The sequence below is a fragment of the Bos indicus x Bos taurus genome, chromosome 25 (genome assembly GCF_003369695.1).
Source record: "Bos indicus x Bos taurus breed Angus x Brahman F1 hybrid chromosome 25, Bos_hybrid_MaternalHap_v2.0, whole genome shotgun sequence".
Lineage (NCBI taxonomy): Eukaryota > Metazoa > Chordata > Mammalia > Artiodactyla > Bovidae > Bos > Bos indicus x Bos taurus.
The window spans coordinates 15,827,286-15,843,327 of NC_040100.1; the positions used below are offsets into that span (position 1 = coordinate 15,827,286).

At 51.9% G+C, this 16,042-nt stretch overlaps 2 protein-coding genes across 2 annotated transcripts in view; one reads left to right on the forward strand and one right to left on the reverse strand.

The window, feature by feature from the left end:
* The first annotated feature begins 2,643 nt into the window (after nucleotides 1–2,643).
* ZNF768 (zinc finger protein 768) lies at nucleotides 2,644–5,931 on the forward strand. The gene is made up of 2 exons (XM_027528218.1): nucleotides 2,644–3,523; nucleotides 3,814–5,931. The coding sequence occupies exons 1-2, from the start codon at nucleotides 3,436–3,438 to the stop codon at nucleotides 5,409–5,411; spliced, it is 1,686 nt and encodes a 561-aa protein (XP_027384019.1). The 5' UTR covers nucleotides 2,644–3,435; the 3' UTR covers nucleotides 5,412–5,931.
* A 6,393-nt stretch (nucleotides 5,932–12,324) lies between these two features.
* Nucleotides 12,325–16,042, reverse strand: part of ITGAL (integrin subunit alpha L) — a 49,536-nt gene continuing 45,818 nt past the window's right edge. The window contains exons 28-31 of the mRNA XM_027527379.1: nucleotides 15,929–16,027; nucleotides 15,189–15,284; nucleotides 14,234–14,344; nucleotides 12,325–13,742 (exon numbers count right to left, since the gene is read on the reverse strand). Coding sequence (XP_027383180.1) covers nucleotides 13,572–13,742; nucleotides 14,234–14,344; nucleotides 15,189–15,284; nucleotides 15,929–16,027 — 477 coding nt within the window. The 3' untranslated portion in view covers nucleotides 12,325–13,571. The remainder of the gene's footprint in view (nucleotides 13,743–14,233; nucleotides 14,345–15,188; nucleotides 15,285–15,928; nucleotides 16,028–16,042) is intronic.

The window sequence follows — 16,042 nt, forward strand, 5'->3', positions numbered from 1 at the left end:
TTCCTAGTCTGTTGAATCAGTATTTCCAGGGATGGAATCTTATGCCTGCTAAAGTTTGAGAGGACGACTGCTCTGAACAGAAAACTTATTTTTCTGGCTGATCTTAGCTTTACAAGTGTAGGGGTTGGTCTCTGGGCATGTTCCGAACGTGTCAGGCCAGCCAATGACCTTGCCATACACACAGACTCCCATTTCCTTTGTTCTTCCCAAAAGGGCCTGTGCCATGACTGGTCTTTTCCTGGATACCTTAAATCTTGAATATACCAGGACATCACTTGTAGCATCTGACAGGACTTTTACTTATTTTTTTAAGGGTTTTTTCCTCTTTTTTTGACTATTATTTATATTTGGCTGCACTGGGGCTTTGTTGCTATGGAGAGACTTTCTCTAGTTGCAGCAAGTGGGGGCTACTCTTCATTGCGGTGTGTGGGCTTCTCATTGCAGAACATGGGCTCTAGGGCACCTGGGCTTCAGTAGTTGTGGCACACAGATTTAGCTGCTCCTCAGCACATGATCTTCCTGGACCAGGGCTCGAGCCCATGTCCCCTGCATTGGCAGGCAGATTCCTAACCACGGCACCACCAGGGAAGCCCCAGAAGGCCTTTCAGAGGGTTTGTCCGTTGCATGCAGGGAGGAAGCAGATCACAGAGGTGCCTCTCTCACACTGAGAACCTACCTTGAGTGTGGGCCAAGCCACCATAAACCAAGGCTACCCACTGAATAGCTCTGCCCCGGTGCTGCTGCACACCACGGGATGATTCTGTGGATAAAGTGGTTGCCCAACTCAGGACACACACACTCAGGGCAAGTTGGAACCCTCAACAGAGGCTTCCCTGTGTTTCTAGCCTGTCACTGCTATGGGCGTGTGTCAGGCAGAGGCTGGCTGCCTCTCGAAGGCCCACTGATGAGAGAGGACAGGTGCTGGAGGAGGCTGCCTGGCAGTCGGTCATGTACTAACAGACTGAATTTCCATGTGGAAATACTGGTGCCAGAGCCGGCTGAAGCCCTGGCCCCACTCCTGCTACTCATGGGGCTTGAGGCCTGTGCTATGAAGAGTCCAGGCAATGGACCACATCAGAGCTGGGGCTGGAGGGCTCACTATACACTTTGCAGGGGACAGCTGTTCTCTGGTATGAATTTCCTGGTAGGTAAGAAGGTTGGAGGTCAGAGAGAAGTGTCTCTGTCTCATGAAGCTCCTTTGTGTGTTTTGGCAATGATCAGAAGGTGCCCCAGGTCCCACTCTTCCCATAATCACTGCACTTGTAGGTTCTGCCTGTGGACCCTCTAGTGCTGGGCCCTGTGAGCCGTTCTCCACAAAGCTTTTTGGACAGACATTGGGATGGGAGAGAGCTATGGAGCTGGAAGCTGATACTTTGGAGGGCAGAAAAGGACTTCTGCTTTATTAGTAGGAAGGTGTCTGTCTGTGACTGTTTGTAAGCCTCTACTGAGAACTGAGATTGCTTCTCTCCAGGCTTTGCCCACTAGCAATTCTCCAAATTCTTGTTCTCATCTCTTTTCAGGAGAATGGAAGATGTTATCTTTCCTCCCAACCAGTTTCCTTCCTTCGTCTGAGTAGGCAACAGGAGAACAATCTATGGCTCCTGCATCATTCACAAAGGGAGAATTTGGTTCATTAATTGTCAAGAACACTAGTTTTAGCAGCAAGGGTAGAAAAAGGTCAAGAATTGGATTCTATTCAGTTGTCTTTTCAGGATCACTTTTCCTTTGATTCAAAGCTGCACCTATGTTTCTCAGGTCCCTTTCTCTAGAAGCCTCTATCCAAGTCAGACAGTGGAAAATTTTTAATTGCCTTAAAGGCCAGATGATTCTCTACCCACTTCCCCTCCTGAACTCTATTACCCTCACCTGAAGGAATTCTCATAGGATCCTTGCCTCCCTGTGAGAAAATCCAGGAACCAGGGACTAAAGCTCCAAGGGACTGAGTTAAACTCAGGCTTCGGAGCAGGTGGAGGGGAGAAGCAGGTTAACAGAAAAAGAAGCAACCTTCTTTCTGCAGCAGGATCCCCCCGAACCCAACCTCCTCTGCCCCGGACTGGCCTGTAACCTGTGAGAAAAAGAAAACTGCTGGGAAGGGGAGAGAGGGGAGCCAAGGGTGTCTATCCTCAGATCCCTGTCTTTCATTCTTCAGAAAGATAAACTCTAATGAAGGGTAAATGAGGGCGGGAAAAGCCCTGAAAGTACAGTTCAGAGAAGACGAGAGACGCCAGGACCTCCCTCGCACTCCTCCCGGGGGCACTTCTGGAGCACGGAGGAGGTGGAACCGGCCTGTGCACCCTGCAACCAATCAGAAAGGTGCCTCGCGTTCCCTGGCGACCCTTAAGGCTTAATAGGTGGTGTAGTGGTAAGAGGCGGGATGGTGAGAGCACGAGCTCCACCAGCCAATCGCAGAGCTCCCTGGGAGGGAGGGGCGGTGCCTCTGGAAACTGGAGGCGGGGCTGTTTCCTTGGCAACGATCCTAGCCCTCCCAGAGCGGGGGAAGGGTGGAGATTAGGAGAAGCAGCGAGATGCGGGGGGTGGGGGGGACCAGGAGGAGTGAGGGTGGGAGCGCCCGTATGGGGGAGTGGAGTTCGAAGAGGGGCGTCCCGGACTCAGGAGCCTCGATGAGGCTAAGTCGGGGGTGAGGGTAGGGGGTAGGTCTGTCCAGGTTCCCGAGACGCGGCCAGAACTGACCCCAAGGCCCGGGAGGGGAGGGGAGCTAGACACCGCCCCCGCTGGCGCCGGGAAGCGTCGCTCCTTCTCGCTGACCTTGGTCTCTCTTGTTGCCTCGCCCTTGGCCACAAGCACTGACGGACGCAGGGCCCAGGAGACAGACAGATAGGCCCTCGGGCGGACGGAGACCTACGACATAGGCACATAAACTGCCCGAGCCTCTCCCGCGGGCTCCAGGGCGCCCAGTCTTCCCCCTACCTCGACGTCGGGGCCATCCTGCCCAGGGTTAATGCCAACGAGTTTCCACCTCCAGCCACTCCTAGAGAGGCCGCAAAGCTAGCCGGCGGGGGAAACTGGCCGCGGACGGACACTTCCTGTGCGGAGGGGAGGGGGTCGGCCAGCCGCAGCCCAGCCGGGGGCTGGGAGGCCAGACGACGGGGTCTCGGGTGGGGAGCGGTATCGGGGGGCAGCAAGGCGAGTCGTGAAGCCCCTCACCTCTGAGGCCACGACGCTTGGGGGCCTGCGAGGACCTCAGGGCAAACCGAGACCTTGTGGGTGGGGGCGGGGCCGCGGGTAGGGGAGGGGCCCGGCGGGCCGGAGAGGCCCAGGGTCAAGACGTCCGGCCTCAGGGGCCGGGGCTGGACAGCCGGGTCTCCTGGCCGGCGCTGAGCGGGCGGCCGGCGAGGGCTCGGGTCTTGGGGCGCTCAGACCAAGTCGCAGGATCGTCCACCATCGCCCCTGCCGCCGCAGTGGGAGCCGGCGGGGATGGAACGGGAGGCGTCGCCGTGGGGCCTCGAGCCCCGAGATATGCAAAGTCCTGATGAAATGGGGAGCCCTGAAGGGTCCCTCAAAGGTGAGGGAGGGAGCGCCCCTCCGAGAAGTGTGCCTGGGAGCGGGAGAGGGGGCTGTGGTGGGTGGGAGGGGACGAAAGCAGGGGGCTTGGACACCTGGGACTTGGAGGAGGCGGGGTCGGGACGCGGTGGCCTGGGTTTGCTGATGGGGAGGTGGGAATTTCAGCACTTGCCCAAGGGCCAGCGACCCTAATTGAGGAGGAGGGAAAGATTTGTGTCAATTAATGGTGGGACCCAGTAACCTTCCAGGTCCCACACAATCTGGGTTTTTTGTAATTCTCTGATCCTGCAGGTAACATGAGTGAGAATGAGGAAGAGGAAATTTCTCAGCAAGAAGGCACTGGGGACTATGAGGTCGAAGAGATAGCTTTTGGGCTTGAACCCCAGAGCCCTGGTTTTGGGCCACAAAGCCCAGAGTTTGAACCCCAAAGCCCCAGGTTTGAGCCTGAAAGCCCAGGTTTTGAGTCCCGAAGCCCTGGATTTGTGCCCCCAAGCCCTGAATTTGCACCCAGAAGTCCTGAATCAGATTCTCAGAGCCCCGATTTTGAACCTCAGAGCCCTAGGTATGAGCCCCAAAGCCCTGGGTATGAACCCAAGAGCCCTGGATATGAACCCCGGAGCCCTGGGTACGAACCCAAGAGCCCTGGGTATGAACCCCGGAGCCCTGGATATGAATCTCAGAGTCCCAAGTATGGGACTCAGAGCCCAGAGTATGAACCCCAGAATCCGGAGTTCAAAACCCAAAGCCCTGAGTTTGAAGCTGAAAGTTCCAAATTCCAGGAAGGTGCAGAAATGCTTCTGAATCCTGAGGAAAAGAATCCCTTGAGCATCCCCTTGGGAGTCCACCCCTTGGACGCCTTCACCCAGGGGTTTGGGGAACAGCCTGCAGGGGGCATGCCCCTAGGGCCCCCATTTGAGATGCCCACGGGGGCCCTGCTGGCTCCACCCCAGTTTGAGATGCTCCAGAATCCCCTGGGCCTGACGGGGACCCTTCGTGGTCCAGGCCGCCGGGGTGGCCGGGCCAGGGGTGGGCAGGGCCCAAGGCCCAACATCTGCGGCATCTGTGGGAAGAGCTTCGGGCGGGGATCCACCCTGATCCAGCACCAGCGCATCCACACGGGTGAAAAACCCTATAAATGTGAGGTCTGTAGCAAGGCCTTCTCCCAGAGCTCTGACCTCATCAAACACCAGCGTACCCACACGGGCGAGCGGCCCTACAAGTGTCCCCGTTGCGGCAAGGCCTTCGCTGACAGCTCTTACCTGCTTCGCCACCAGCGCACCCACTCTGGTCAGAAGCCCTACAAGTGCCCGCACTGCGGCAAGGCCTTCGGTGACAGCTCCTACCTCCTGCGGCACCAGCGCACTCACAGCCACGAGCGGCCCTACAGCTGCCCCGAGTGTGGCAAGTGCTACAGCCAGAACTCCTCCCTGCGTAGTCACCAGAGGGTGCACACTGGGCAGAGGCCCTTCAGCTGTGGCATCTGCGGCAAGAGCTTCTCCCAGCGCTCGGCACTTATCCCCCATGCCCGCAGCCATGCCCGTGAGAAGCCCTTTAAGTGCCCTGAGTGTGGCAAGCGCTTTGGCCAGAGCTCGGTGCTCGCCATCCACGCCCGCACCCACCTGCCAGGCCGCACCTACAGCTGTCCCGACTGCGGCAAGACCTTCAATCGCTCCTCCACGCTGATTCAGCACCAGCGCTCGCACACGGGCGAGCGGCCCTACAGGTGCGCCGTGTGTGGCAAGGGCTTCTGCCGCTCCTCCACGCTGCTGCAGCATCACCGGGTCCACAGTGGGGAGCGGCCCTACAAGTGCGATGACTGTGGGAAAGCCTTCTCTCAGAGCTCCGACCTCATCCGCCACCAGCGGACCCATGCAGCCGGCCGGCGCTGACCCGGGGCCCTGTCGGGGTTAGGGAGCTGGTAGGCAGAAAAGAAGGGGACAGGGAGCTACAGCAACTTTGTGAGAGAATAGTGGAGACTCTGGAGGAGAAAAGAGATTCTAGGAGGTGAGGGGGCCAGGGTGGAGGAAGTGACATGCCCTGGAGAGTTGTGGTAAATGGGCTATGAAGAGGGGTTGGAGGGAGGCCAAGCTGGCAGCCGGAGGCTCTGGGAGAGATCGAGAAAGAGGTCAGCGGAGAGCTGGCCTCAGCAGCAGCATGCCCCTTGGTGGAAGCCTGGCTTGGCAAAGAGCTAGATGGGGGTGGGGGGAGGGGGGGTCGGGTTACTTAATTAGATTGGGTAGCTTAGACTGGTAGCTACTGAGACCCTCATTGAATCAGGAAGGGGTGAGGGGAGGGATGGGGCCCAAAGTGGGGCCTGGCTTCTGAGCACAAACCCCAGCCTCTCTTGTCTTCCTCAGGCTTTGGAGCCCCTGAATTTGAGTTCAATAAAAACCTTTATGTGGTAAAAGAGACTTGTCCTTAAATTTTGTGTGTGGATAGTGCCCTGGGCATTGAGAGATGCTGGATCATAACGGCAGCCAACGAAGCCATAAGCCCTTGTCTGGGAAGTGCTTTTATATTCAGCGTTTCACCGGAATCCTGTAATCCGAGGCACAGGAGACATGACTTGCCCATATCTGCTCAAGTTCATGTCCTGTGCTTTGAATCCTGCACAAATGCAAAGGGTGTGAGAAAACTCTCAACTTTGTTCACAAACACGGAGGGTCTGTCCTTGGGCCAGAAAACAGACCCTGATTCTCATATCCAGGCCTAGAGCCTGCATTCCCGCATTCCTGGGCTCCCAGCACCCAGCTGGGCCATCCCTTCCCCCTCCCAGCTGGAACCTCTGGCCACCCTTCTGTACACACTGACTGACCGTGTGTCAGTTACAGGGAGTGTCTCCAGTTCCAACCCCACCCACAAGGGAACATACCGGATCCAGTATGAAGGTTAGACAGCTTCAGGCTTCAAGACCCTCCCACCAGGCTGGTCCTTTTTAGGACCACCTTGTTACTACCCCACCTTTCTCCTACTTTACTATCTGAGTCTCAGCCCTCCCAACACTCGACTTCTCAGGAAATGATGGGGAGTTGGTGCCATCAGTCTGGGGGATTCTGGAGTGTGGCCAGTCATGACCTTAGTTGAGGAGGCTAGGCTGCACCTCAGGGAATTACCCAGCTGCCGGACACATCTTGAGATGAACACTTACTGAGGGCTGAGCAGTGCCCTGTCAAGGAGACATTCAGAACATGTCTGCCGGGCACCACCTGCCCCCAGCAACTCAGCCTCACAGGCAGGTGGGGAGTCATTGCTCCATGAGACCTCTAGGGCCCCACGCCCATCCTCATAGCTGCCTTAGAACTTGTCAAAAGCAAATAACCTCTCTAAGCACATTTCAGTCCAACCTCTTGTGATCTATAAACTCTGGAAAGGGGCCCCAGACACGTAGTTCAGTAGTTTGGTGTGTTTAGTGGTTTTCAAAGTTTATATGATTTTGGATACAGAACATTACTTTTCAAGTGAAATCTCAGTTTTTTAAAGACCTTTGTAAAATGTATGCATATTTCTGTACAGACACCCTACTATACACAATTTCAGATAGTAAAATACTCCAGTTCTCACATCTAATATAGTTCATATATGTTGAACAGAGCTGCATTTGAATATCTGACATGATATCACGTTAGTAGACATTTACTGCAGCATTTATTTCAATTATACAATTCAATCTCCTTATTTTGGAGGTGGATTTTTCTTTGGCTCCAAAATGTAGGCACTTGAAAGCTAGAAGGCCTTGGGCACAGTGCCTGTGGTGTTCAACTGTAGCACCACAAAGTAGCCTTGGTTTTTTTGTTTTTTTTCTTTTTGGTCACATGGTTCATGCCAGACCTTAGTTCCCCAACCAGGAACTGGATCTGTGCCCTTGGCAGTGAAAGTACTGAGTCCTAACCATTGGACTGCCAGGGAATTGCCAGTAGCCTAGATATTTAAAATCGGTTCAAATGAGGATGGAGATATAGATGCTCGGCTCCTACCCCTCTCTTCATGACAGCTCCGGGGGGTACCTTCAGTTGCCAGGTGGAGCAGACCAAACCCAAAAAGGACATGTGTGTTCTCCAGCATCAAGGTGGAAGGGATAATGGAAGATATTGGTCTCCAGCACCAAGTCTCTTGACTCTTGGTCAACATGTTGCTTTTTTTTTTTTTTAATGGTCATTTTATTTATTTATTTACTTATGGCTGTACTGGGTCTTTGCTATTTGCATGGGCTTTTCTCTAGTTGCAGTGAGTGAGGGCTTCTCTTTGTTGTGGCGCTCAGGTTTCTCACTGTGGTGGGGAGCGTGGGCTCTAGAACTCTGGCTCAGTAGCTATGGTGCATGGGCTTAGTTGCATCCGAGACATGTGGAATCTTCCTGGACTAGGGATCAAACTGGTGTCCCCTGCATTGGCAGGCAGATTCTTATCCACTGTGCCACCAGGGAAGTCTCAGCCTGCTGCTTTTACTATGCCCTCCTGCTTCCCTTGTGGCTCAGCTGGTAAAGAATCCTCCTGCAATGCAGGAGACCTGGGTTCGATCTCTGGGTTGGAAAGATCCCATGGAGAAGGGAAAGGCTACCCACTCCAGTTTTCTGGCCTGGAGAATTCCATGGACACAGTCCATAGGGTCGCAAAGAGTCGGACACGACTGAGCGACTTTCACTTCACTTCACCTGCACAACAGACCAACCACTTCTGCCCACCACCATTAGTGCTTACACGCTAGGGACAGTGCTAAGCAGTTTACATGTGTTACTTAATGCTCTGAGCTATTATTCCTGTGTAGCAGATGAAGAAATGAATCCCAGAGAGGGTAAAGAATTTGCTCTACATGACACAGCTAGGAAGCTGAAGAGCCTGGATTCCATCCCTTCCTAAAGATACTAAGGGCTTCCCTGGTGGTTCAATCGGTAAACAATATGTCCGCAATGCAGGAGACTCAGATTTGATCCCTTGGTTGGGAAGATCCGCTAGGGGAGGAAATAGCAACCCACTTCAGTATTCTTGCCTGGAGAATTCCATGCACAGAGGACCCCAGTCCATGGGGCTGCAAAGAGTTAGACACAACTGAGCGACTAACATTAATAATACTAAGAAGTTATTTACTTTTTTCACTCTCTTTCTCCCACAAGGAACAGTTTTCTAGAAGCTGCTTGACATAAGATAACGTATGTCATCACTTTGATGGCTTGCGTGGAATGTGGACTTGGGTATTCTTATGTTTTAAATTTTTCTCCATTTTAATTTCTAATTGGATGAAACCAATAGATTTAATCCATATACACTTAGGGTCACTGAATCAAACCATTATGAAATGATAGCTTACTGTGAACGATGTCAAATTTGTGATCTCCGAAGAAGATTTAGCTTTGGGATCAGGGACCAGGCTTGATTACTCAAGAGCTTTTGTGTAGCAGAGTTTTATTAAAGTGAAAAACGACAGAGAAAGCTTCTGACATAGACATCAGAAGGGGGAGGGAGAGTGTCTCCCAACTAGTCTTATCAAGGCCTTATATACTTTAACAGACCCACTCCCATAACATAAATCTTAAATTAGCAAGATTAGAACTAACAATAGAAAAGTCTTACTAGACCCACTTCCACAATATGTTTTTTAAGATAACAGGTTTAATCAGAAGGTTCTTAAGAAGGAGAAACATGTTCTCGAGCAGGATACATTGTTATTATATAAAGATGAGTTGTCTTGTGTAATCATTGACTCTGGGCTTAAAGAAAATAACGTTTTATGTGACTAAGACAAAGCAATGTAGAAAAAAAAAGTTTGTCCTTTTGTCCTCCTCCCTCTAGTCAAGGCTATGGTTTTTCCAGTAGTCATGTATGGATGTGAGAGTTGCACTGTAAAGAAAGCTAAGCGCTGAAGAATTGATGCTTTTGAACTGTGGTGTTGGAGAAGACTCATGAGAGTCCCTTGGACTGCAAGGAGATCAAACAAGTCCATCCTAAAGGAAATCAGTCCTGAATATTCATTGGAAGGACTGATGCTGAAGCTGAAACTCCAATACTTTGGCCACCTGATGCGAAAAGCTGACTCATTTGAAAAGACCCTGATGCTGGGAAAGATTGAAGGCGAGAGGAGAAGGGGACAACAGAGGATGAGATGATTGGATGGCATCACCGACTCAATGGACACGAGTTTGAGTAAACTCCGGGAGTTGGTGATGGACAGGGAAGCCTGGTGTACTACAGTTGATGGCGTCGCAAAGAGTCACAGCTGAGTGACTAATACTTTCACTTTGGATGAAAACATCCACTTTTCCCCTCATGTCACATCATATTGCCTCCTCAGAGAGACTTTCCTGATCACCTATGAAAAAGGGCCCTTTCCTTCACCCCCTGACCCCTTACCTTACTTCATTTTTTTTCACGGCCCAATTCCTACCTAGAATCACATTTGTACTTTTTGCTCTGTTTCCCACTGAAGTGAAGCTTCTAGAGGGCAGGGACTTGTCTGTTATGTTCACCATGTCCTCAAACTCAGCCCAGGGCCTGACACAGAGTGGTCAGTTGGTCACTCAGGATTGGAAGCTGCAGTTGGTTTTGCCAGGCTGCTACTTCCCCATGGCTTTCTGAGCCAGGGAAGCTGTGAATAGAACCTGACTCTTGCTTCACAAGGCTTATGGATCATTCCATGTACTTTTAGTAGTTCTGTGATACTCCTTTTTTTTTTTTTTTGTGATACTCCTTTTTTTTTTTTTGTGATACTCCTTTTTTTTTAAACTTGGTATGATGAGGCGCCTGGAGAATCCCCATGGACAAGGAGCCTGGCGGGCTTCAGTGCATAGGGTCGCACAGAGTTGGATACAACTGTAGCAATTGAGCATGCACAAGCATGATGAGATTTAATTTTAATATTATTATTTTGGCCATGCCACATAGCATACAGGATCTCAGTTCCCTGACCAGGAATGGAACCTGTGCCCCTTGCAGTGGGAACTTGGAGTCCTAACTACGAAACCACCAGGGAATTCTGTGATACGCCTGGTCAAAACACTTTTTTCCCCTCTTTGGGAAAATGAGCCTCACTTCTTCCTTCTTGATGTCTTGTTTTGGAGCCAGACCCATGGTTCCTTGGGGGCTGGACCAGAAGGGTATTGATGAAGTGGAGAGGCTGGCAGGCTTTGAAAGACTGTTCTGGGCTTTGTGTGTCTGGCTCAGGAATGTCCACTTACCCTGCTGTTGACAGAAAGGAGCCATCGAAGGTCACTGCTTGGGGAACAAAACGTTGCTTCTCACCTCGCAGGTCTGGACGGGAGCTGGCAGGATTACTCAATATTCCCCTGGAATCCTACTGACCACAAGAGGGCAGCAGTGACCAGTCCCATCTGCTCCTTCTGAAGGTAAAGGCCTTCAGGGTCAAGGCCCTACAACCATTGATTGCTTTTTTAAAAAGAGGGGGCGGTGGGCATAAATAGACAATACCTCAATAAAAAAATATTTTTTTTAAACAACTTCCCTGGTGGTACAGTGGATAGGATTCTGCCTGCCAATGCAGGGGACATGGGTTCAATTCTTGATTCAGGAAGATCCAGCATGTCTCAGAGCAAGTAAGCCCATGTGCGGCAACTGCTGAGCCCATGCTCTAGGGCCCGCGAGCTGCAACTACCAAGCCTGTGCGCTGCAACTACTGAAGCTCGCGTGCCTGGATTCTGTGCTTCTCAACGGAAGAAACCACCAAAATGAGACGCCTGTGCACCGGAAGAAAGAGTAGCCCTGATTTGCTGCAACTAGAGAGGGCCAATGCGCAGCAAAGAAGACCCAGCACAGACAAAATAATAAATTAATAAATAAAATTTAAAAGAGGGGTTGTCTACCACCTCTGTTTCCTCAACGCTGACCTGGGATACTGGTGAGCTAGCTTCTTTATTGGGAAGCCTGCTCTCCCACTCATGGCTGTCAAGCACTCGGAATCTGCCCAGTATCCACTGGCATTATCACTGGTGACCTGGCTCGGGAAGCCATGGAGAAGTAGCAGCCTGGCAAAACCAACTGCAGCTTCCAATCCTGAGTGACCACCAGCAGCCACCAGACTTCCTTCCAAGGCACAGGCTCATCAGAGATCCCTCCTCTCCCATCCCCTCTCCAAGACTAAGCAGACTGCAACCCACAGAGACAGTTGGGCTTTTAATATGAAAACAGAAAAATACCAAGAAGGAAGTTGAGAGAACCCCACCCTTTACTATCCAAGCCACACAAGAGACTTCCTGATGTCCCATAAACCTTGCCTTGTACCAAGTGGAAAATAATCTCCAAGCAACAAGTAAAACAAGGCGGGATGGGGGGGTAATGTCAGCGAAAGTCTATTGTCACAGCTTAATAAATGTTCAGTGCCTCTCCCTAACCTGTTCCTCACTTTCTGTGCCTCTCTCACTGCTTCTTCTTTTTTAAAAAATATTTATTTATTTATTTGGCTGTACCAGGTCTTAGTTGCGGCACACAGGATCTGTAGTTGTGGCATGTGGGATCTTATTCCCTGATCAGGGATCGAACCTAGGCCCTCTGCATTGGGAGTGCAGTCTTAGCCACTGGAACACCAGGGAAGTCCCTCTTGCTGCTTCTCTTCAATTAACTCACAATATCAGGCACAAGTCAGTTTCTGAGGGTCATCATGGCAAAAAAGAAGAAAGAAGGGGAAGGAGAGAAAGAAGAGGAAGAAGGGGAAGAGGAAGGAAAAAAAAGAAAGGAAAGAAAACAACAACTAAAAAAAATCTGACTGTTTTGGGCCCACTTAGTGGAAGGATTGAGGAGGAAATATTCATTTAATTGAGTCAGGCTGGAATGTTATACCAGTACAAAAACATCACAAAATTGGCCAGAGTTTCACATTTATTTGCTAAATACATACAAGCATTGTCGTTGACACTGGGAGCCAAGTCACTGGACATAGTTTCCATCTTTGAGCTCACAGTCTCACAGCAGGGGCCATGGTAGGATGTGATGGGGTGCTGGGGTGGGGGGCTGTGGAATGAGGAGGCAGGTGCCTGGGGAAGGCTGAGCCTCAATGGATGACGTTGCCAGGGGGCCCACCCAAACTTTTTTCCCTGTCTTCCCACGGGCACCCTCACTAATGCAGTGAAACTGTGCCAAGCACCTACTATGTATCTGGCTCTGTGATATCACCAGGGGTCCCAAGGTGAACAAGACAGCTATGATCCTCACCCTCATGGAGTTCATCGTTTAATTTCAGAGACAGATATGAAGTAAATCATTTAACAATTAACAAACATGATCAGTGCTATGCAGAACAAGTACAGGCTATGTAGGCATGTATAACATGGGGACCCAACTGAGCTGAGGTTGGGGGGGTGGTGCTGCTCTGCGAAAGTGATGTGTGAGCTGAGAACTGAAAGCTGAGAGTTAGGCAGGAGGAACGTGAGAGGAGTCTGAAGTGAGAAGTGAGAAGAGTCTGGGTGAAGGCAGTAAGCCAGGAAGGAGCCATGCAAGTGAAAAGGCTGGTCATCTCTGGAAGGAAGGCGGGACATTTCTAGAAGAGTCTGGGAGGGAAACAGGGGCCCAATTTTGCAGATTTTGGAAGGCATATTAAGGAATTTGGTTGTTAGTCAAAGGGTTTGCAGGAGCAATGTAGTGACACAGAAGAGATTTGCTCTGGCAGGAGAATTAAAAGCTGACAGGATTCCAGGGAAGGCAGGGCAAGGTTCTGGGGAGGGGGACGTGGTCTGAGGTCCCTGAGGACATCCAGGCACAGGTGGATATGACAGCCTGGAGTGTTACTAGGTCCTGAGATGACCATTTCTCCAAATTTAGATCAGATGTTCTCTTGCAGGGGAGGAAACTAACAGGGGCCGGTGGGAACCAGGACATGTGATGATTACAAAGCCTCACCTCTGGGGCCTTCCTGGTGCACCCCTAAGTGGATCTTTAGCACAAGCCTGCACAGGAGGCAGGCAGGAAAGGGCCCATGTTCAAGATAGGGAAACTGAGGCTTATGGAGGGGCAGTGCCTTGCCCTGGAACACACAGTGAAATTCAGGTAGAGCTAGGCTGGTACCAGGCACCCCGAGTCCAGTCCTGGGCCCTCTGCATATGGGCTGCACCTCAATCTCCACCACTTCCGTCCTCATCCGTCTTCTGGAGGGGCTCCAGGCAGCCTGGGTCCTTGCACTCTTTCTCCAACTCCGGCTGCCCAGCATCTTCTCCAGGGATTTCACTGGAAGCATCTACGTTCGCCTCCATCTTCTCCTTCAGGTTCCGTTTGAAGAAACCAACCTGTAGGAAGACAACACTGGAGTGAACAAAGAGCCCGCAGAGCCCTAACTTCTATTCATCCTTCATATCCCAACTCAAAGGCTGCCTCTCTTGAGAGGCCTTCCTGGACTTCCCTAGCCTAGGTTAGGCTCCTGTGTTACAGGCTGCAGAGCACGTTCACGTCCGTCTGCCATAGAGACTGGGAGCATCTCAGAGGCATGGACCACGTGTGTGGTCCGTGCCTCTGTATCCCAGTGCCTGGCCCTCAATACACGGGAGATTCCTTCTTCTTCTCCCTGGGTACCCAGGTCTGGCTTTGCCAGTGCTTGTTGAGGGATGGGGCAAGTCTTACTTGCTCTTTGGGCCTCAGCGGGCTTATCTGTAGAAGGAGGAGTAGACTGACGCTCCTTCTGGCTTTAATACCCTCTTGTCTTGGTGTTCTGCTCCCTGACTCCACTCAATTCTGCTTTCCATGGCCTGGTTGGGTGCCCGTTCTTCCCAGAAGCTCCTACCTTGTACAGAGCTATGAAAATCAGGAACAGCAACAACAGCCCCCCGATTCCGCTCAGCACGTAGAGATAGAGCATCTCTTTCTCATATACAAGGTCAACCTTCATGACGACCTGTGGGAGAGGAGAGACAGAAATGCGGGGAGGAAGCTGTTCCCATCCTAGATGCAACGTATGAATCTGGCCTCAGACCCTAGGTCTTAGCTTTTCCCATCTGGATTGTGTCACGCAGAGCATGGGGCTTGGGCCCAGACCCTCCCTCTCTAGTACATCTCCCATTGCAGCCACTGTAATGAACCAGCAAAACTGCACCTCAGGCCCCGCGCCCCACCCCTCCTTAAGCCCTTAAAAGGCTTCGCTCAGTCCCAGGATGAAATCCCAACTCAAAGCCTTCCGGAATCTGGCTTCTATTTACTTTTTCAGCTATCCCTTCCCTTCTGCTCTGAGCTCTCTGCTCTTATTTATTTTTATTTTTTTCCTTTTTTTGACCATGCATCACAGCCTGTGGACTCTTCAGTTCCCAGACCTGGAGTCGAACCCACGCCCCCTGCATCGCCTGCGTGGAGTCTTAACCACTGGACTGCCAGCGAAGTCCCTGAGCTTCCTGCTGTTAAACCCACCTCGCCCGCTCTCTCAAAGCTGGGCCCTGCACGTGCTACTCTCTCTGCCCAGAGCACCTTCCCACTGTGCCCCGCCTGCAGGGTAGTGGCCCCTTGGCTGAGCTGCCGTCAAACTCATCCTGGCCTTATGCTTGGTCTGTCTGCCCACCAGCGGTGGTGGGGAGCTGTGCCAAGGCCTGTGGCTCTGGCTGAGAGGAACTTCTTACGGCACTAAAGCCCCAACCTTCTCCTCCATGGCTTCCCACACTCCCAGCTTCCGCTCTCCTAGCTCTGCCCTGGGGCTCCTCCCACCCCTCTGCTCTCCCTTGTTCCCGGGTCTTCTGAGGAGGCAGAGATACCTGGGCCATGGAGGCGTTCCTGCCATAGAGGTGAAAATGCTTGCTGCTGTTGAAGGAGATAGCGAGGGAGCTACAGAGGCTCAACATGGAGGAGGCCTGTGGGAGGCAGGGGTGCAGGAGGGGCAGCCATCAGGCTAGAGGGGAGGAGGACTCAGGACCCCCTGACTTCTGCCCCCCAGCGCAACTCAAGGGGCAGAGGCAGTGGAAGGGTCCTGGTGGGCACGCTGTCTCTACTCCATTCTCTCCTGGAGTGTCCCAACGTGCTGCTTGTTACTGTGGGAAGGAGGTTTTTCCTACAAAGAACTTGTAAGAACCATCCGTGAGTGAGTGAGGGATAGTCACTCAGTCATGCCTGACTCTTTGAGACCCCATGGACTGTAGCCTGCCAGGCTCCTCTGCCCATGGAATTCTCCAGGCGAGAATAATGGAATGGGTTGCCATGCCCTCCTCCAGGGGATCTTCCCAACCCAGGGATTGATCCCAGGTCTCCTGCATTGCAGGCAGATTCTTTACTGTCTGAACCACCAGGGAAGCCCTAAGAACCATCGGTCGGCCCATGAAAATAGTCCTGCAAATTTTAAACAAATGTTGGTCCTCTTTCATCTGCAACTGTGTAAATGTCGGGGACATTTCCTCAAGACAGAACAAAAAAAAGGCAGGTCTGCTGGGAGAACCCATCGTCCCTCTTGAGCCCAACCCCCCCAACCATTTGGGGTCTGTGGCCATCGGGTGCTTGCTACCTTGATCGTCCCCCTCAACTCCACCATCCCGTTCACTTGGACAAGGATCTCCTGTCTGAAGTCAATTGGGCAGCGGAACTCGGTTCCAAACGAGCAAGACTGACGGGAAGAAGG